The sequence below is a fragment of the Mesoplodon bidens genome (genome assembly GCF_964165515.1).
Source record: "Mesoplodon bidens genome assembly, chromosome: 15".
NCBI classification, from domain to species: domain Eukaryota; kingdom Metazoa; phylum Chordata; class Mammalia; order Artiodactyla; family Ziphiidae; genus Mesoplodon; species Mesoplodon bidens.
In genome coordinates this window covers 14,615,405-14,637,036 of record NC_138171.1, presented here as the reverse complement: position 1 = coordinate 14,637,036, position 21,632 = coordinate 14,615,405, and the positions used below count along the sequence as shown (strand labels likewise).

The 21,632-nt window shown below is 49.5% G+C and overlaps 2 protein-coding genes across 7 annotated transcripts in view; both read right to left on the bottom strand.

Annotated features, from left to right (window-relative positions):
- Window positions 1-5,201: 5,201 nt before the first annotated feature.
- On the bottom strand, window positions 5,202-12,754 carry OCSTAMP (osteoclast stimulatory transmembrane protein). The gene is given in 6 exon segments (XM_081256426.1): window positions 5,202-5,477; window positions 5,480-5,560; window positions 5,563-5,626; window positions 5,628-5,980; window positions 8,956-9,958; window positions 12,673-12,754. Coding segments are annotated over 6 exon segments (1,689 nt in total). The 5' UTR covers window positions 12,717-12,754; the 3' UTR covers window positions 5,202-5,333.
- A 5,272-nt stretch (window positions 12,755-18,026) lies between these two features.
- The window catches only part of SLC13A3 (solute carrier family 13 member 3), an 87,279-nt gene continuing 83,673 nt past the window's right edge, over window positions 18,027-21,632 (bottom strand). For all 6 annotated transcript variants that reach the window (XM_081256933.1, XM_081256932.1, XM_081256930.1 and 3 more), the window contains 2 exons: window positions 21,415-21,552; window positions 18,027-19,994 (listed from right to left, as the gene is read on the bottom strand). In XM_081256933.1, coding sequence (XP_081113059.1) covers window positions 19,818-19,994; window positions 21,415-21,552 — 315 coding nt within the window. In that variant the 3' untranslated portion in view covers window positions 18,027-19,817. The remainder of the gene's footprint in view (window positions 19,995-21,414; window positions 21,553-21,632) is intronic.

Here is a 21,632-nt window from a genome sequence, read left to right as displayed (position 1 = left end):
CGAGAAAACTTTCTCATCAAGGAAGAAGCTAGCCTGGTATGTTCCAGCTTATGATCACGTCTCAGAGTCCATGAGTTTAGTTCCTTTCCTAACAGGCTTGGCTCCGGCTGAGGTAGTAAACTCCTGTGCTATAATATTATCCAGGAACCGTAAAATCGCAGGAATTCCCTAGTAGGTCTTGACACCTGATTTTACCAAATTCAGATCCTGTTCCATTCCACTTTAGGTTCGTTTGGGTGCTAAAGGCTGGATGGCAGTGTGGGGGCTCTGGAGCCAGGTTGCCTGGGTTCAAATCTTGGTTCTGTCACTTACCAGCTCTGTAACCTTGGGCAGCCTCTCTGTGACTCAGTTTCCTCCTGTGTCACACTGAGATGATGACAGTTCATACATCGTAGAATTGTTATAAAACTTCAAAATGTACATTTGTGTAAGCACTAAGACCAGTGCCCGGCACATGGCAAATACCCAACACATGTTAATTGTTGTGATTATTATTCTCCACCTTGCACTGGGCTTTCTGGTTTCCTTTAATGCCTCTTCCCTGGTGGAATTGTACATTGCATTCTGCAAGGACTCTCGTAGGCATGAAAGGAATACTCGGTCCATAGACACAGCCCACCCAGTATGAAAAAAGACATTAATGTCCCAACAAAACAACCATAATAGGTACCATATGTTGAATACTTACTATATGCCGGATTTATAATATTTACTACCATCCATTGAGGTAGATGAGCACTGTAATTGTTCTCATTTTACAGAGGAGGAAATCAAGTCTCAGCAAGGTGAAGTGACTTACCCAAAGCCACACAGCAAGACCTTAGCAAAGCTAGGAGCCAGAACCCAGGTCTGGAATACTCTTTAATAAGAAAATTCAGTAAGAAAATTCCTATGTAATTTAAGAAGTTCTACATCTATTCTAAAGAAACCCTCTGACATATACAATGGGTCATAAGCAGGATGTCCACTGCAGCATTGTTTACAATAGCAAAAATTAGAAACCACCTAAACATCCACCGACACTGAACTGCTAAACAACTCATGATATTTCAATGCCCTTCAGCAAAGACAAAGAATGAGGTAGGGCCAAGACATATTGGTGAATGAAGAAACAAGCTTCAGAACCGTACATATAGTATCATATTTACATATACATACACATATAGAAAAATATCTGCATGGTACCCACTCAACTGGTAATAGTGGTTATGTCTGTGGGTGCAAGAAGGCAAATAGATTTGAGTGTGGTGGTCAAAGTAGGCTTTACCCTACTTTGAGAGACCAGTTAAGATCATAGGCTCCGGGAGCCAGACCCTCTGGGTTTAAATTCTGGCTCTGCAGCTTATTAGCTGTGTGACTTTGGGAAAAATAGTTAACCTCTCTGAATCTCAGTTTCTTTGCCTCTAGAAGAAGGAAAACAATAATACCATCGATCTCATATACTTCTGTGAGGTTTAAATAAGATGATGTATATAGAGGTTTTTACCGAGTTTGGGCACATCTGATGGTGTGCTGGAGCCAACCCACACCAGCTCATGAGAGCCAATTGCGAGCATCTCTTCCTAAGTCCACTTCCAGTGACAACGTGTGGGTCGCTTGAAATCACATGGTGGGAGTGTTTACACCATGGAAATCTGCAAACACCATGGAAATCTGCAAACACCACAAATGAGGGCTTTTATAATTTTTTTTTTTTTTTCGGTACGTGGGCCTCTCACTACTGTGGCCTCTCCCGTTGCGGAGCGCAGGTCCCGGACGCGCAGGGTCAGCGGCCATGGCTCACGGGCCCAGCCGCTCCGCGGCATGTGGGATCCTCCCGGACCGGGGCACGAACCCGTGTCCCCTGCATCGGCAGGCGGACTCTCAACCACTGCACCACCAGGGAAGCCCTTTTATAATTTTTTAATGTATTTTTAGAACCAGTTGTTAAGCATTTACTAGCCTACTCCCCACACATCATAAGCACCCAGCAAACACTAGTTATTATTATCTGTAATGTTCAAATTTTTATAAGGACAAGGATTCATGTATTACTTGGGCAGTTAAAAACATGTGTGGATGAGTCACTGCCTAAGCAAACAACAAGGCAGCTTTGTGGGAACAGGAGCTGTGATGGGGGCTGGGTGTCATGGGAGGCCAAGGGTGCCCCTCAGGCATGAGGACAGACACCTCCAGAGAGTGGGTGGAAAAGTGGCTGGAGTGTGGCCCTGCTCATTGCTGCTGGTGATTCACTGCCTAAAAGTACCTCAGAGCTGGGGGCATGTGGGTGGAAGGGGCAGGTGGTAGCACTTCTGTTCTCCATCCTTTTGAAAACCCAACCACCGAGATGTGCCTTTGATTGTCAGTTCCATTAAAGGACAGATCAGATGCTCTGGGCCGAAGCTCCACCTGTGTGCCCTCCCCCTGTAATGACACGTGACTGTAGGGAGCCTAGGCCGCTGGGTCCCCTTTGAGTCCTGGCATTCAAATAAACGCTTTGGGACTTCCCTGGTGGCGCAGTGGTTGAGAGTCCGCCTGCCGATGCAGGGGACACGAGTTCGTGCCCCGGTCCGGGAAGATCCCACATGCCACGGAGCGGCTGGGCCCGTGAGCCATGGCCGCTGAGCCTGCGCGTCCGGAGCCTGTGCTCCACAACGGGAGAGGCCACGACAGTGAGAGGCCCGCGTACCGCAAAAAAAAAAAAAAAAAAAAAAAAGCAACAACAAAAAAACCAACTCAGGGTTTTACAATAATTAATCAGGATTCATGGTCCCCCAGATCCACTCTAGCCAGAATTTGGAGGGGAGCAGCGGAGGGAGGCGAGTTTGGCCCCGAGGAATCCACAGACCCTCTTTCTGCTGCACTGCCAGCTCAGGACAGGCTGCCCACATTCCTTGGCTCAGGGCCCCTTCCTCACAATGACATCACTCCAAGCTCTGTTCTGGTCATCACATCCCCTCCTCTTGACTCGGACCTTCCTTCCTCCCTCTTATAAGGACCATTGTGATTATGTTGCCTCCCCACACCCCCCAGAAAATCCAGGATAATCTCCCCATCTCAAGACCCTTGACTTAATCACATCCACAAAACCCCTTTGGCCATGTCAGGTGGCATATTCACAGGTTCTGGGGATTAGGGTATGGACAGCTTTGGGGGGCATTATTCTGTCTACCACATGCATGGTACGAGGGAGCTGGCCTTAGGAGGCAACGCTGATGCGCTTCCTGGGGCCTGATGTGATTCTCTCAAAGGTACTGGCTGTTTAAGTTGAAACTCTTGTCTGGGGATGTATTTCTTTTTTTCCTTTTTTTTTTTTTTCAACACCTTTACTGAAGTATGATTGCTCTACAATGGTGCGTTAGCTTCTGCTGTATAACAAAGTGAATCAGCCATATGTATACACATATCTCCATATCCCCTCCCTCTTGCATCTCCCTCCCACCCTCCCTAGGGGATGTATTTCTTAGTGCTTTGTATCTTTCCCTTTGGCCACAAACTTGGCCTGATGCAGGCTGCTTCCAGTGCCTGACTATTCCCTTCTGCAAGCCCAAAATCTTCAGGAAGGAGCCGAGAGCAGAGAGAGAGCAATTCTACCTCCAGATATCTGGCTGTTCAACTAATTGTTACTGAGTCCTTGCTCAGGTTCTGCTTTAGATGCTAGGAAAACTGTGGAGAACCAGACAGATAGCATGGGATTCACATGTTTGTGGGGATGACATGAAACACACCAGCAAGTAAACAAAAAAAAAAGAGGCAGCTAAACATACAAATGCATATGGAATGAAAGATATTGATAAGGGTATGTATAAACATGGTAAAACAACTTAATATGATAGATCAGCAGTCAGCAAACATTTTATTTAAAGAGCCCGATAGTAAATACTTCAGATTTTCTAGGCCATGTCTCAACTACTCAAATTTCCCATCAGAGCAAAAGAAGTCAGAGACAATACTTAAACTAATGGGTGTGGCAATGGTCTAATAAAACTCTATTCATGGAAACAAGCCCGATTTGGCCCACAGATTGGAGCTTGCTGACTCCTGTGATAGAGTAGAACTAGGCAGGATGGGACAGTTTTAGGTAGAATAATCAGGGAAGGCTTCTCTGAGGAGGTGACATTTGAGCTAATGCCCAAATGATGCAAAGAAGCCGGCCATGCCGAGACTTGAAGGAAGAGTGTTCCAGGATGTGGGAGTAGCAAGGGCATTGCCCCAAGGTGCAAACCAGCCTCTGAGGAGCTTAAGTCCATGCGGCCAGGGCATAGCGAGGGAGGAAGAGGCTGGCTCAGTCAAGGTGTTGTGACCCAGGAAAGAGCTCTCAAAGGGATAACGACAGACAGGTTTTTTTTTTTTTTTTCTTTTGGCCTTACAGCATGCAGGATCTTAGTTCCCTGACCAGGGATTGAACCTGCGCCCCCCTGCAGTGGAAGCACGGAGTCTTAACCACTGGACCGCCAGGGAATTCCCTAAAGAGAACTTAATGAAGGCAAAGAGGTGGGGACTTGGTTAAGGGAATGATAGTGACACCCCCAGAGACCCGTACCTGGTAGATGGAAGCTGTGCCTCTCTGGATCGCAGGGGGAACCGTAGCAGTGGGAGCAAGGTCACCCAGAGCGTGGAACGTGGCCTTTGCCAAATAAGTGCCCAGAAAGCCACAGGGATGAACAGCCTGACCTCTCTCTCCCTTCCCACTTTAAATCACCTGCCGGTGCCTCCCATTGGCTGAGCCCAACCAGGAGTCAGAGGTCAAGGGAACCAGGGTGATAGAACCACAAATGCCAGACTCCTGGGAAAGAGAGCAGGTGAGAGAAAGGCAGAGAACGACCTGGAGGGAAAAACAGGGAACACCAAGCCCACAGGGTAAGGAGGTGCGATTTTATTGTAACTTCCATAGGGATGGAGTTGCCATAAAATACGGATTACCCATCAATTTGAATTTCAGATAAACAACAAATACTGGTTTTGTGTAAGTAGCCTCGGGACATACTTATACCAAACCCATATTCGTTGTTTATCTGAAATTCAAATTGGACCAGGTGGCCTGTATTTTTATTTGCTAAACTTGGCAACCCTAGATGGGAAAAGCCTGAAGGAATTTGAAGCAAAGGAATAACAATCTAATTTAGAATTTAATAAATACATTTATTTATAAAATCAAGAAAATTTTAATGACTATAAATAAGTTCAGAAGATTCAGAAACATATAAATAAGTTCCAGGGGCGTTTAGACACAGTCAGGGTGCAAAGTCTCCATCTACCAGGTACAGCAGCCTATGCAGACGGAAGCCTGGACAGACACCTGGCGCCGGCCGGAGGAACCCTGTCTTCACTTCGCATCGTCCTTTTCTGTTTATCTAGGCCTTTCCTGCCCAATATTCCACCCTTAACACATTCCCGTGTGCAAAGTAGGTCACACTAATTGTTGTTACGCAGTCCTTATGCAGATATAGAAACCAAGGCTCAGAGAGGTGAAGTGACCTACCCGAGGTCACACAGGGGAGCTCGCAGAAGGGCCAAGGTTACCACTCAGGTCTGGGCAACTCCAAAGCGCTTTCCTCTCGGCGCCACTGCTCTCTGTCCTTCCAGGTATCCAGCAGGTCTGTCTAGCCGTTCTAGGTGCTTGCTGCCCGCCCAGGTTTCAGGAGCCCTGTGGAGTGCCCGGGGCCAGCTGCTGGCCTCGGTGCCTGTCATATCTTCGCTGGAGCCGGGCATGAAGGTGGCGGACCCTCCTTGCCTCCTGGGTCGTGAAGAAGGAGGCAGCGATGCTGTGCCTCAGGCGACGGGCGTAGGTCTCCAGGAGGACCGTGGAGCAAGCGACGAGCTGCAGGGCGCCTGCAGCCAGGTGAGCGGCTGTGTGCGGGCGCCGGGGGGGCAGCAGTGGGCAGCCAGGGGCGACGAAGCGCAGCTCCCACTGGAAGGAGTTGTGGGCAGAGAGGAAGGGGCTCTCCGGAGGCGGCTGGTTGAAGAGGAAAGGGATGAAGCCCAGGATGGTGTATGCAGCCTTCAAAAAGGAGAAAAAGGCCAAGTCAGCAGACAGACACCCCAGCCGTTCCCTGTCCCCCACCACATCCGGATGCTTGTGGGTCTGGATGGGTCCAACTTTCCCTGTCCTCATCTGCAAAATGGGCGCAAAATCTGCCCGTTTTGACGAGGGTCAACTGAGATCAGGAATCTGAAACAGGCTTTTTGACAAATGAAAAGCACCATACAAATGCTATTTATATTGTTATTACTTTTGCAGGGAACGCTTTAGAGAAAACCAATTCATGCTTAAGGGCATTTACTCTTTTCTGAGCCCTTAGTGAAACTTCAGATGTTCTAGTCCATCAAGTAAGCACAATTTTATGAGGATGAGTCCATGAGGAGCCTCATTTTTTTTTTTTTTTTTTGGTACGCGGGCCTCTCACGGTTGTGGCCTCTCCCATTGCGGAGCACAGGCTCCGGACGCGCAGGCTCAGCGGCCATGGCTCGCCGGCCCAGCTGCTCCGCGGCATGTGGGATCTTCCCGGACTGGGGCACGAACCCGTGTCCCCTGCATCGGCAGGCGGACCCTCAACCACTGCGCCACCAGGGAAGCCCAAGCCTCATTTAAAAGACAGGAACCTGGGCTTCCCTTGTGGCGCAGTGGTTGAGAGTCCACCTGCCGATGCAGGGGACACGGGTTCGTGCCCCCGTCCGGGAGGATCCCACATGCCGCGGAGCGGCTGGGCCCGTGAGCCATGGCCGCTGAGCCTGCGCGTCTGGAGCCTGTGCTCCACAACGGGAGAGGCCACAACAGTGAGAGGCCCGCGTACCAAAAAAAAAAAAAAGACAGGAATCTATGGTCACACCATGGGTTACATGCAGCCCACCCAGGAGTCAGTCCCAGCAAGGGTGGGTCCCAATATCCTGCTCCTAAGTATTAGGCCCTACAGTTTCTCCATGGGGCATGTTGGAACGAGAAGGATGGGGTCTAGAGAAGCAGGGAGGTCAGAGGTTAACCGTTTGAACTTCGACACCGGACTTCTTGGATTGGATCCTGGCTCTGCCCACGGACATCTTCCCCATAAAGCACAGTGCTGGGGACCCACAGTACTTTTAGGGGCCTATGAAAATGTTTTATTTTCTTTTAAAATGAGAATTAAAAACCAAACTTTTAAGTTGAAGAATATGTTTTACCATATAATATTAATATATTTGTCATTATACCAATGCAATCATTAATATTTTTTCTGGAGAAAGGCATCCACAGAAGGGCCCACCAGAGTCACAGTGCAGCCGTGGTACTGCAATTACAGGCTGGATGAATTGGGACAAGTTCACTGACTTCTCTGAGCCCCGGTGTCTCCATCGGTAAATCAGCGGTGATAGTAATTCCTGTCTTACAGGATCACAGTGGCAATTAAATGAACTATTTTATTTCATCAGTTCTGGGATTCTTTTTTTTCCCCACATTTTCACATCTTTGTGATGAAGGTGTGTCTTCATATCAATATGACTGGTAACATGCTTTCTGGTCAGAGGGTGCCGGCAGCAAAACCTGTGGACTGAGTGTCCACAGTCTGGAAGAAAATGCTGGGAAACATAGTGGAGCATCACCAGTGCTCTCTCTCGAAGGCACAGAGAACAGGACCAGGTGAAAAACCAGACACTGACAACTCAGCCAGAGTCATTCCAAAGAGTCAGGCTTGAATGGGAGGTTTTAGGAAAAGCTTCAGAAAATTACTTCACTATTTTTCTTGTTATCCATGAGAAAAATGATAAAATAAATCTGTTAAATGATCAGTGAACTGTTTTATATGAATATAATTAAAATTCTAAATAAGAAGGCATTGTGTCATGGTTTAAGTGGCAGCCTTTTCTTATCTAACGCATAGAATGATGATGTGACTTGCAGAAAATGCATCTTAGATTTGATGAAGTACAGAAAATCAGGTGACACACTTAGCACATTGCCTGACATGTTTCTTGACTGTGACTGACAGTAAGAAATGCATTTTATGAAGAAAATTTTCATAGAACAATACATCCCCCATCACCTATGATATACTCTGAAATACATTTCTAGCCTATTCTATCCATTAAAAAAAAAAACAGCACCATGACCCCCTAAATTGATTAAATTGATTTCATTCAGTTTGAAGAACACTTTCCTAGTCGATATATAATAAGTGCTCAGCAAATATTAGTTATTAATATTATTAACTCAGGGTCTGACACTTTGGCATGTTTTACGCAATGGACTTTTGTGTGAGATCTCACCATTAAAAAGAAAAAGATTTGTGGCCAAAGAAAAGATTAAAACCCCCAAAACTTGATGAGATCATAATTTTTTCCAACAGTAAATAGATGGTAAATATATATTACCATTAAAATAGTAAATATTTTAGGCTTTGCAGGCCATACGATCCCTGTTGCAATCATTCAACTTTGTAGAGCAGCCACAGACAATATGTAAACAAAGTCATGGCTAATTTGAGTCCAATAAAACTCAATTTATAAAAACAGGAAGCTGGCAGGATTGGCCCGTGGGCTGTTCCTAAGGCTTCCTCCAGTCTGTTATCTACAGATGTGAGCTATTAATAATAGTCACTATTTATTAAACATCTCCCATGTGGCATGGAGCCGACTAGATACTTCTACCACATTTTAAGACTCACAGTAACCTTGCAGGGTAAGGAGGATTGATCCAGTTTGTACGAGTGAGAAAAACGAGGCTGGGATATGCTGCGACGTGTGAAGAGTGGCCTTGGGGGCAAATTATTTTAATACCTCTGGGTATCCTCACCTGTGATAAGGGGTGAAAACAGAAGCCACTGCCTCAGGTTGTCATGAGAATTACATGGTTCATCTGCCAAAGGCCCTGGATCCCACAGCGTATCCAAGGACCACGACTTGAAGGCAAGTAAAATTCAATTTTGAGTCAAGGGTTTAACAAACCCTATCCTTTCCCTCAAGGAAATGACTCTATTCCCACCTTCCTGTCACAGCACTTACATCATATTTGATGGTGAGCGTGACGGGCACAGCGGGAAGCTCCTGAGCCCAGCCCACGGCTGCCTGCGCCAGGAGAAAGGCCACGTGGTCCATGGCCACTGTCACAGCTGTGGCCATCAGGAGCAGGGTAAGCAGCCCCAGCCTTAGGAGACAACTCAGCAGCTCCCCCTGGGACAGCCTTGGCCGGGCTGCCCACAGCAGCCAGGCTGGTGGGGAGGCCACCAGGTGCGTGGCCCCGACCTCTGCCAGCTGCTGAGCCAGCTGCCAGGTGGCATAGATGTTATCAAACTGCAGGTCAGTCAGGTATTGATGGAGGTACCAGGCTGATTCCACTAGGAGGCCCAGCATAAAGAGCCCCGTGACTGCCCGCTGGGTCCCCAGTGCTGCCACCTGGGCCAAGGACTCCAGGCCGGAGAAGTCCTCCAGGACCTGCTGAGTGACCCTGAACATGTGGAGCCGGAAGGAGGAGCCATCGCCCTGGGCCTGGAGCGTCAGGCCCTGGCTGCCTGCTTGGCCGTAAGGGCCCAGAGCCTGGGAGGCTCTGTGCAGCTGGTGAGTGGTGTTGAGCAGACTCTCCAGGGAGCCCTCCGTGACACACCTCAGCACCTGCCCAGCCGCGTGCATGTTGGCCAAGATGTTGGGGACCACGACAATGGCCAGGGTGGCAGTACTCCAGGATAGGAGCAGGCGGCGGCCCTGCTCCGTGCCCAGGGTGGGCACGCTGAGTGCAAACAGACAGCGGGCAGGGGGCACCAGTCCCAGGCCCAGGAAGGCCAGGAGGCCACAGACAGTGGCCACCATGGCCGAGGGCCCTAGAGGATAAAGCAGCAGGGACACCAGCCCATGGTAGGTCAGACCCGCGGCAGCAATGGCCAGGGAACCACACAGGAGGAGCTGGGTCAGCAGCTGGCCACAGCTGGCTGGGACAGGCTGGGAGAAGGCAACCCAGGCGGCCTGCAGCAGGGCAAGGGCCTTGTGGAGCCCCAGGTACCAGAATCTCCACCTGCACACAAGGAAATAGGGGGAGCCTCTATCAGGAGGGTTGGGGCATTGTGTGTCTGCCCAATGCCCCTGCCCTACAAACTCGTCAACTGCCAACAGGCTCCACCCCTTTAGCCACAGTGGTGGGCACTCCTCCCAGGCGGGCCAATCAGAGTAACCCACCCCAAACCCATATGACCTAAGCTGAGCCAATCAGAGCCTTCCCCAGGATTATTCTCACTGAGTTGTCAGGCAAGAACTAGTTTCCATGCAGTTCCTGAGGACGAGAGGATGAATACCTGGGCTGCGTGTGTCTTATGAGGGCAACTGGTGCAAGGGAATGAAAGAGTCATGGAGAGAGAAGCACAAATGAAAGAGAGAGGATGAGAGAGAGAGAAATGGGGAGAGATGCTTTTTCACTTGAATTCATAGTCTTGGTCAGCTCAGTGTGACCCTGGACACTCCTTCTTTATGGATCTCAGTGTCTCCTCTATAATTTAGAGGATGGGAAGAGTGGACCAGTTGATCTCTGAGGAACTTTTCTCCTCTATTGTAGTCTTATTTATTCATTCAACAAATATTTATTAAGCAACTATTATGTGCTAGCCGTTGGAGAAACAGGAATGGATAAAACAGAGGAGAATTCCTGGCCTCATAGAGCTTCCATGGAAGAGTGATAGCAGAGGAATAGTAAGAAGAGGTTGGGCTCTGGATACGTTTTGCTGGAAGAGCCAACATGATTGGCAGACTGACTGGTTGTGAGTGTGAGAGAAAGAGGGGGGTTCAGGATGACAATGAGGTTTTGTGTCTGAGCAGCTGAAAGCACTGAGGTGGTGTTTCCTGAGATGGGAAATCTGTGGTTGAAACAGGTTTGAGTGGAGGAAGGAGAGGAAGAATTCAGCTGGCAGTCAGAAATTTGAGGTGTCAATTTTGCCATTTGGCAGAACTGCTGAATGTGTGATTGGAAACAATCTGGAATTCAGAGGAGAGAGCAGGCTGGAGATATAAAGCTGGGAGTTGTGGATTGATAGACGGTATTTAAAGCCATGGGGTAGATGAGATTCCTTAAGACAGTGTGCTGGCGAGAAGGAGAGAGCTCCGAGGACGGAGCTTAGTGGCACTCCATGGTTCACAGGTTGGGAGATGAGGAGGAACCAGCACAGGAGACCAAGAAACCAGGCACTGTGGAGCTTGGGAAGCCAAGTCAATGAAATGTTTCAAGACGAAGGGAGTGAGCAAACGTGTCAAGTGCTGCTGATGCGTCAAGAAAGATGAGAGCTGAGCAATGACCATTGGATTTAGCCACGTGGAAGTCACTGGTGACCTGCACAAGGGCAGCTGGGTGGCTTGTTCACTAGAGTGGACCCAAGGGAGGCTGGATGGAGAAGAACATGAGGCACGAGTGCAGACAACGGTTTCAGGTCATTTTTGCAGTAAAGGTGCAGAGAAATGGTGTAGTAGTTGATATGGGAAATGGAACCAAGTTCATTTAAGATGGAGGAACTTGAGCATGTTTGCAGATGGGGGATCCAATCAAGAGGGGAGACATTGATGAAGGGAGGCTCGCTGGTGTGATGTTCTTCAGTGAGTGGCATGGGTGAGATTGAGAGCATGGAAGCTGGGGCTGGTCTTAGAAAGGAGCAGGGGCTGTTCATCCTTAGTAGCAGGTGGGAAGGCACAGGAAATGGTTACAGGTGATGGTGAATGGACAGGTAAGTTGTGCGTACTTATGTACCGGTATCAACCAGTATACACAGAACAGAGCAATAGTTAAGGGCGTGACCTCCAGACTGCTTGGGTTCAAATCTCTGCTTCATCACTCACCATCTGTGTGACCTTGGTCAAGCTTCTTAACCTCTTCGTGCCTCAGTTTTGTCATCTGTAAAATGGTGCATAAAAGTGGTACCTCATAGGGTCATGGCACATACGAAGTACCATGTCAGCTAATACCTGTCATTAGAGCCTCAATTCCACCAGGGCAGGGACTTGGTCTCTTTTGATCACTGATAAATCCTAAGTACCTAGAATAGTGTCTGATGTATTGTGGGTGCTCCATAAATATCTGTGGACTGTAGCATGTTTGCTTCTGTTTGTTCAGGGTAGCAGGATGGCAGATCAGCACTGATGGTGAGGATGCTAGAGGAGATGATGGAAATTTGAAGGTGAAGAAGAAGGTATAACATAGGTGGCCAGGAAAGTGGGAGAGTAAATGAATTCGGGAAGTTATATACATGCTGGGCGGCATTGAGGACCCACGTGAGGTTAGAGGTGATGAAATATGGTCTTCCCAGTCCCGCTGACATTTGAATTTGGGACTAAACTCCCTTCTACTGTATACTTCATATTTGAAACATGGTAGCTGTTAAAATGATAGCTAATCATTTGAATGATATTGGAATGGAAAACCAATTCTAAGTCATATTGGGTGCCAAGGTCCGTGCTGAATGTTGTAAATGCTAAGGAACCAGCTGCCACTCGTTGGGTGCTTACTCTGAGCCGAGCACAATGGCAAGCCCTAAGCATGCGTTTTCTCATTCAATGCACACAACAGTCTCGTAGACATTATTATTACTCCCATTTCACAGATGGGGAAACTGAGGCTCAAAGAGGTGAGGATTTACCCAAGGTCACACAGCCAGGGAATGGCAGAGACTGAGACCTAGCTCATACCCATCAGGCCTGACCACTGACTGTTTTCTTGCCTGTGGCCCCCAGTGTCCAAGTCCCCAGACCTACCTGGTCCTGACGAGATGCTCAGCTATCTCCCGGGGGGCCCTCATGCTCCCTGAACAGCAGTGGATCTGGGCAGGCGGGCACAGGCAGCGAAGGTAAGTGGAGAGGAAGTGGGGGGAATTCCGTCCTCCAGAAGTGACCAGAACTGTCACTTCTGCTTTTCTGCCCCGAATTAAGTGCCTCTGGTGGCCTTGTCCCGCCCTGCCTGGGCCCACCTCCCAGGGGGTTGGGCAAGCTGACTCATCCTCTTCCGGCAGGCAGGAGCCAGTGGAAGGTGTGGGAGGAGAGAAAAGGCCTTTTCAAGCAAAGTCTCTAATCCCGATAGCAAGAAGGTAGAATTAGTCCCATTTTACAGAGGAGGAAACTGAGGCTCAGAGAAGCGGTAGTGCTGGGGCTAGAACTCAGCTCGGCTTCATGTTCCTTCCCCATGCATAGTTATGTGCCCCCAGAAGAGCCTGATCTCTAACTCTTAGGGGGTGGAAACCCACAGGAGACAATTGGACCTCTGCTATGACTCTTTCCAATCGTCAGGGACTCTGGTCTCCCTCTCAGCTCCCTTCCTGTCTTTATCCCTACATGGACCTGGCTTCCAATCACAGTTCTGTCCCTCCCTAGCTGTGTGACCTTGGGCAGGTGATCTTGCCTCTCTGTCTCAGTTTTCTCCTCTTAAAAGAGCGTAAGGATAAGAACAGTTAACATTTATCGAGCACTTGTTAAGTATCAGGCACGCTGCTACATAGCTTCTACTGGCGTTCACTGAATCTTTTTTTTCCAACAACCCTTTGCGGCAGGGACTGTTATTTCCATTCTTCAGTTCAGAAAACTGAGATCCAGAGACTTAAGTCCCTTAACCCAGCCGCTCAGTTAGTAACAGGTAGTGCCACGATTTATAGTCAGCATCCTTGCTCCAGAGTTTACTGGTCAGCCACTGGGCCCTACTGGTGGGGAGGGAAGAATTCTCAAGATTCATGTTGACCTTGGGATGCATCTGGCACTGCCAAGAGCAGGCACTCAGGGAAAGTGAATTCTCTGTTTGTGGGCTCTGCCGGTCACTGCCCTGCAGGTACACTTCTGGGCTGTCCTGAAAGCCAATCCCTTCCTGGAAAGCAGACCCTCCTCCCCACTACACTCCAGTGTCTCTGTGCCCCATCACTGCCAGTAGGACCACCTCCGCCAGGAGGCCTCTCCTGAGCCCCCAGCCCCCCACCCTACAGGATGGACTGGGGCGGGGGGCACAGTTAGGCAGTATTCCAGACTCCCTGTCATTTCCTTTCTAAGGACATTGCCTGGGTCACTTGCTCAGGCCTGAAGGAGCGTGTTCCATGGCCCAGATAAGGGAAGTGGCATTCTCATAGTCACACAATTAGATGAGACACCTGTAGTCCTTAGAGGGCTTAACACCCTTCCTGGATCACAAGCCCCTCTAGGAAGCCAGGCCACTGTCAAGTCTGCAAAGAACTGGGCACACAGAGTAGACCAAGAGCGGGAAATGCAGGCACCTGCAGGGGCCACCTAAGGTAAGGTGCAGAGGGCCAGGTGGAAACAGCGGTGAACTGCCATGTGGAGGCCCTTCGAAAAGGGTAGCTTCTACTCTGCTCTAGCTAAGGGTTGAAGCCCCTCGAAAATGAGGCCCAACATTACCAGGGTGGCCAGTTTTTCCAAAGATGCCAGTCATTCCCAATTTTATGTAGAAGCCTCCAAGTTTCAAAAGCCAGGATTTTTAAAAAGTGAAAGACCATTGTGCAGGCCGATCTTGGTAGGTCTGTGGGCCAAAGCCAGCACGAAGGCCACCAGTTTACAAGTTCTGACAGAGGCCTCGGTAGGACTGATGCAGGGAGCAGTCTAGCTGTTCCTCTGATCTGCAGGGTCCCTGGGGTGGAGGTGGCAGACCTTCACTCAAATGCCAGCTATGCCACTTACTGTGCTGTGTGACCTTGGGAAAGACACTGTCCCTCTCTGAACTTGGATGTACTCTGCTATAATGAGGAGAATACTAGTACGTGCTTCTTAGGGTTGAGAATTCAATGTGATAATGTATGTTCAGTGCCCAGTAAACAATATATAAATGCTCCAGGCCAGCTCTTTCCAACCTGGACTGATAGCTTGGCCTGAGTGAGCCCCAGGCTTCTCAGACCAGATCATACAGGCCTCTATGATGCCCACTGGACCAGATCCCATGGCCTGGGTCCCATCACACAGGAAACTTCAGGGCATTGTGCTGGTAGGAGGGAAAAGTCTTGGAAAACACTGGCATTTGCCTAGTTACTGCACTAGCACGAGGGAGCTGATTGGTTAAGGAACATGTTGGTCATTCCCCCAGGACATCTAGTGGATGCATAAGACCTGGGAGGATGTGAGCACAGGGAGGGAAAGGGCAAAAGATATTTTTGGTTTTTCTCAGCACATACAGGCAGTCACTTCTGCCTATATAAGGCTGGCCTGAGCCTAAGCCCACAACATCCGGAAGGAGTGTCTGAATCATCAAAAATAGAAAGAGCTTTGCTGAGGGGAATTCTGGGTGGAGGATTCAGAGCCATAAGACAGAACATGAAGAGGAAGTGGTAATTCTTCAGTTCTAGAATCACAATCAGAGGTCCACAGAATATTAGAGTCACTGAATTTTACAGCTTGTGGGGGTAGACTGTTGCCACCATCCAGTTGGCTTCAGAATGTGGAAAGGTGGCTAGAGTCTCATCCGATAGGCAGTGCTCTCTGAGAGAAATGATGTGAGTCACACAGAAAAGTTTTAAGTTTCTAGTGGTCACATTAAAAAAGTGAAAATAATTTTAATAAAATATTTTATTCTACCTAATACATCCAAAATATTATCCTTTTAACATGTAATTAATACAAAAAATTATAAAGGAGGACCTGGATTGGCTGCATCAAAGGACTCCCTTACATTCTGGCTTCTGTTGGTATGACGGTTAATTTTATGTGTCAACTTGGTTGGGCCATGGTATCCAGATATTTGATCAAACATTATTCTGGATCTTTCTGTGAGGGTGTTTCCAGATGAGATTTACATTTAAATCAATGGAGTTTTAATAAAGCCAATTGCTCTCCATAATGTGGTGGGCCTCGTTTAATCAGATGAAGGCCTGAATAGAACAAAAGGCCGGCTTCGCCTGAGCAAGAGGGAACTCTGCTAGCAGGCTGCCTTTGGGCTTGAACTGCAACTCTTCCCATACGTACACATCTTGTTGGTTCTGTTTCTCTGGAGAACCCTCACCAATACAGCTGTGCTTGCCCCTTGGGGAGCCCCAGCAGGAGAGCTGAGAGAGAGAGAGGGGAGGAAGATCCAGGACAGCTACTTCCCTGTGACGTCATCAAGGGCTGGATGTGTCCCTGGACTAAAGTTGTCGGCTCCAGCTCAGCAGCTGTCCCGCAGACCCCGGGCTGAGAGGTGCTTCTCCATGCCTAGCCCTCCCTCTCACCACCAGGGTCTATGCTTTCTCTTGTGGTTTCCATAAGTGACCGCCTGCCCACACCTTGTAACTAGACCCTCACCTCTCAGATGGGGAAACCAAAGTCCAAACGGTAAAGGGCCTGCTTAAGGTCATACAGATGTTATGGGTGGAGCCAGCTGTCCCATGCAGCTTACTGGACTATTCGCTCAATGAGTTTTACTCACCTTTTCCCCCCATTTACCACCACAGCTCCCACTCCTCTGCCCACATGATCTTCTCTTTGACGTTTGTGCCGGAGTCTGTCCGTGTTCATGCTGTCAATCCACATTTCATCACGACTGCCTGTGGCCATGTTTCCACGGGGTGCTTCCTCCGTGTTTTATTTAAATGCCCCTCTTCCCCAGTGACGGTCATCTCGGTGGCCTCCGGCTCCTTGGTACCTCAAACAACTGTGGCATGAATATCTTCCTACATTGTCTCCTTAGGGACCCATGGGATAATTTTGCTGGGATATAAGCCCAAGAACAGGATGGGCCATAGGGAACGCAGACAATGAATCCCCGATTACTGCCAAGTTGCTTGCCAGGCTGATGGTAATAGTTTGTTGTCTCGCCAACAGAAAACAAGGGTTTCTGTGCCCTCCCATTTCACCATCACTCACTGTCCACTTTTCTAGTTTTTGCCAGTCTGATTGGCATGTTGTTGAACCTTGGTTTAACTTGCACTTACCTGATTACAAGTGGTCTGAGCATCTCTTTATAAACCCGCTGGCCACTTACATATCCCTTTTTAGAACGGCATATTTGTAACTTTCACCCAATTTTCTCTTGGATGTTATGGTGGAAGGCTTCCAAAGTTGGTGGCTAGCCATCTTCTGCCCTGTATGTGGATGACACTCCTCCCATCAAGGGGCGGAGTTATTTCCCTCCCCTTGGACCAGGCTAACCCTGTGCCCTGATGTGACCAACAGAATGTGGCAGAATTGACGTTCTTGGACTCCCAAGCCCACGCCTTAAGGGGACTTGTAACTTCTGCTTTTGCCTTCTGAGAAGCCCACTGTCATGTACAGAGGTCCAGGCTGGACTCCTGGAGAAGCCACGTGACCCTGGAGGGTCCACAGCCATCATGGACTTTCCAGCGCCAGCTAAACCCCCAGCTGAGTGGCCCCAGCCACACCATGTACAGCAGAGACAAAACCAGGCCTGCAGAACTCTGACCAAGTGCAGAAATGTGTTGTGTTTTAAGGCCCTGAACTTTGGGGTGATTCGTTATGCAGCCTCAGGTAAGTGTTTTGTTTTTGTCTCTTCTGGCATCTGGGTATTCCTTGTGTATTCCAGATGAGTCCTTGGTAAATTTCTAATGAGTCTGTACCACCCCTGCCATCTCCTTTCCTCCCACACCACCTTGAGCACATGGCTGACTCCTACTGGTCTCAGCCCAGGGCCGCCTCCTCAGAGAAGTCCTCCCTGACCACCCTGGCTAACATAGCCTCTGAGTAGGTTTCTCACATTGGCCAGTTTCATTTTCTTCTTAGCCCACGTTATGACCCAGAGTCACTTTACCTATTTGTTTACCTGCCTACTGCCTGTCTCCTGGGCTAATTTCCATGTGGCTCGGGACAGTGAACTAGCACGTAACAGATTCTAAATAAATACTGTTGAATGAATAAATGGAAGAATGAGTGAATAAAGAAATGAGCTAAACAGACCCCAGATTGAAGAGTGAGTTTGCTTTCTCATAAATTCTGGTATAGATTTACTTATCAAATGTTTACTAAGCATCTACTACTATGTACCAGAAACGATTCTAGGAACTGGACTTACAACACTGAACAAAATAAAGTTTGTATTCTCATAGGTTTATTTTCTAGAGGGAGAGAAAGTTAAAAAACAAGAAAGTAAGTAATACAGTGTCCTGACTAAATATTAAGGAGAAAAATATAGCAGGATAAGGGGATAAAAAGTAATGAGGGTGATATTTTAGACCTGATGGTCAGGGAAGCTTCTCTGGGGAGGTGACATTTGAGCAGAGACCTGAATAAAGTGAGAAACAAGCATATATTTGGGAGCAAAGTGTTCTAGGTAACGGAAAGAGCATGTGCAAAGGCCCTGAGGCAGGAGAGTTTGAGTATGTGGCTGGAGTAGAGTGGAGAGGGGAGAGCAGTAAGGAAGTGAGGTCAATTCTGTGAAACCCCCAGTTCCAGAACTTAGGGCTTTGAAGCTCTTTTATGGCCACAAAGGCAAATAATCTCCAGGCCCAGGGTTGATTAACATTCTTTATTTTATAGAATTTTCAATCAGAAGTATTTGAAATCACGATTCATCCGGTTATAAGCCCCTTGGGTTTCTCTGTGAATGAATTTCTCCACTGCCCCATCCAATAGGAGTGCACGCCCCACCCCAACGGGCTGTAACTGTGACTAAATGTTGAAGTAACCCCACGGGAAGGACAAGGAGCCCATTCTCCCTCCTCCCCACTGCTCCCAGGGGAACATCCATGACTCACTTGTGCTGTTTCAAGAACAAGTTCAGTCCCTGGGTGCTGCTTCCCATCCCGAGCTGCTTGGGGAACCTCATCCCTCAGAGGCATAGGAAGCCGGGGATGTGAGCTTTCTGGGCCCCTCAGCCGGTGCCTTTTTGAGATGTTCCTACTTGAAGCAAGGAGGGATCAGATCCTCTAGGACAGGCTCCACCAGCCACTGGCTCAGGGCAAGTCTTAAGTTGTCCTCGTCTGTAGAAGAGGATTATGGTGTTTCCCTGCCTGAGACATTTACCTCTTACAAGGCCCCAATTTATCTTTTGACTTTTCTCTCACCCCTGAAAAATGTGGCCTTTGCTAATCAAACATGCTTACCACTTCGGGTCGGGGTGGGGAGGTAAAGACCAGCTCCTGGAACAAGAAGAAGCCTGCAGCCACGAAGGCCCCTGCGGGCCACATGCGGAAGGGGCCTGGCTGGAGGGGCCACGGGTCACCTGTGAGAGGGCATGGCCCAGACTTGGCCTGACCCTGAAACTGTGGCCACACTGAATCAGACTGAACAGGAAAATCCTAATAAGCTTCAGTAGAAAGGTCTAGAACTCCCCTTGTGCGCTCGGGAGCCCGGAGAAGCAGCAAGGAGGCTTTGCACGATCTCTATGTCCTCAGGATGTCATCTGTCCCTCCCCCTGTCTCCAGGGATTGAAAATACCCCTGGCTGCTGGGTATCAGCAGGGGTGATATTTGAATAACTGGCAGAGAATTGGCCCCCACCAAGCAGAGCACACACCAGCTGTGAACAGCTGGAACAGCTGGACTGGGACCCAGCAGCCCCAAAGTCTCTTGAAGGAAGGCGATCCCTAAAGGCAAGATGGTCTCTCCAGATGGTAACTTGTGTAGTCAGTGAGGGATGCTAGCTGTGCTTCCCACCCTACCTATTCAAGACAAACGCCATTCCAGATTTGCTTATTGTTGCTGAAATTGGGCTTTCTTGCATCCTAACCACAGAACAGCTCAGAGATAAAGGAGCTTGTTGCTCAGGCAGCAGATCTGGGAGGTAGCTGCACCCTGAACTGCATGACAGAGGAGAAGGTATCCTAGATAACGAGACTATGGACCCAAGTGGACCACTGGAAGTCACCCTTGCTTGCTGCGTACTGGATCACAGAGAAGAATTGCTTGATCATCCTGTAGGGTCCTGGCAGCAGATGATGGCGCGAACTTCTGGGAGGGCCGAGCCCAGAGACAGCACCTGAGGGGTACTCAGAGGGTCTGAAATGTGTCATTGGCCAAGGTGGATGGCAGTGCTGTGATATTGGTTAGGTGGATGTTGGCCCAGTCCGGGAAGGTGCCCAGCTGGAAGATGGTCTGTGCCCAAGTGTTCATGGCCAAGCTGAGCAGCAGGACGCCCATCACATTCATCAGGAGTCCCGTCCGCACCTGCAACGGAGCCCAGAGTGAGGGAGGGGCCTCCTCGAGGCCCATTATACAGATGGAAAAGCCCAGGCTCAGAGCCCAGAGTGAGGGAGGGGTCTGCTCGAGGCCCATTATACAGATGGAAAAGCCCAGGCTCAGAGCCCAGAGTGAGGGAGGGGTCTGCTCAAGGCCCATTATACAGATGGAAAAGCCCAGGCTCAGAGTCAGAAAGTCCTTCACCCAAGACTGCACAGCTGGCAAGTGATGGAGCCAGACACAAACCGAGGTTGGTCGATACCCAAGACCCTTCCATCTTTACACGCCTTAGGCTGACCCTCAAGGAGCTGAAAGTGTCCCCATTCACTGAGTGGTTTCTAGGTGCCAGGCACTATGCCATGCAGTTATCACAGAGCTATGTACTTTACCCTGAAAGCAGCCCTGTGAGGGCTGTTATCATCATCATCATCATTATTCCCATTCTACAGAAGAGGAAAATGAGGCTCAGAGAATTTGGCCCACCCAGGATCACACAACCTGAAAATAATCTGCTTTGATCAGTAAACATACCCTCTGCTTTTCATTTCCTGTCTCCCTCATAGAAGGCAACCTCCTTAGAGGCAGGCCTGTGTCTCCCCTGCACTGCTCAACCCCCGGCCCAGAACATGGAATGGGCTCAGCAAATATCTGTGCAGCGAATGAACCCACAGTGGATGAACGTCTGCCTGCCTGGGTCCCTGCTGTCTCTTTGCTCTGTGATCTCTTTCTGCCTCTCACGGTCTCCATTTGTCCTGGGGGAACTCTGTGCCTGGAGAGCCTGCGTGGGTTGAGGACTGGTTAAGCAGATTCCCCCTTCTCAGTTGCACCAGCTTAGGACCCCGAAGCTTGGGTCCCTGAGCACCCACGGTGCAGACACCCCAGGCAGCCAGTGGAGGGGGAAGGGCGGCAGGAAGCAGGCGGAGGAGGGGGCAGGAGCCGGTTCGGCAGGGGAGCCCGGGCGGGGGCGGGGGTCCCTGCCGAAAGCTGGAGGTCCCCCGCCACTGCCACGACCCTCGGCCTCTGTCTCCTCTCCAGCAGGCTGGGCACCGAGGCCCGGCCCTAAGTCCCAGGTGTGGTCCACTGCTCCTCTCCTAGAGACGCTGCCACCGGGCACAGAGCGCTTGGCCAAACAAATCAGAAGACAGGGCGGTGCCCAGAGAGAGGGGAAGCCCCTCATCTCTGAAGCAAACTCTGGAAAGTAGTCGCTGAGGCAGTGCTTCCTGAAGTTGCCTAAGCATAAGAATCATCTCAGAGTGTTTGCTAAAAGGTATATTTCTGGTCCCACTCGGAAGGACCTATTCAGAAATTGCGGGATGTTGGGGGAAGCACAAGTCCTGCCTTGATGCCTTGCCCACCCCTGGCATCCACCCACCTCCCCGGACCTCTGCTAGAAAATGCCCAGACTCACCATGTCTTTGACCAGCAAGTGTCCAGAGGCGAAGGCGATTGAGTTGGGGGGTGTCGAGACTGGAAGCATGAAGGCATAGGAGCAGCCGACTGTGCCGGGGATCATCAAATAAAGGGGGTGCACCCTCAGACGGATGGCCTGGGCCCAGCAGGGGCAGGAGAGACCGAGACCGAGAAACACAGAGAAACCACACGGGAGATGGAGACAGGTGGAGAGAC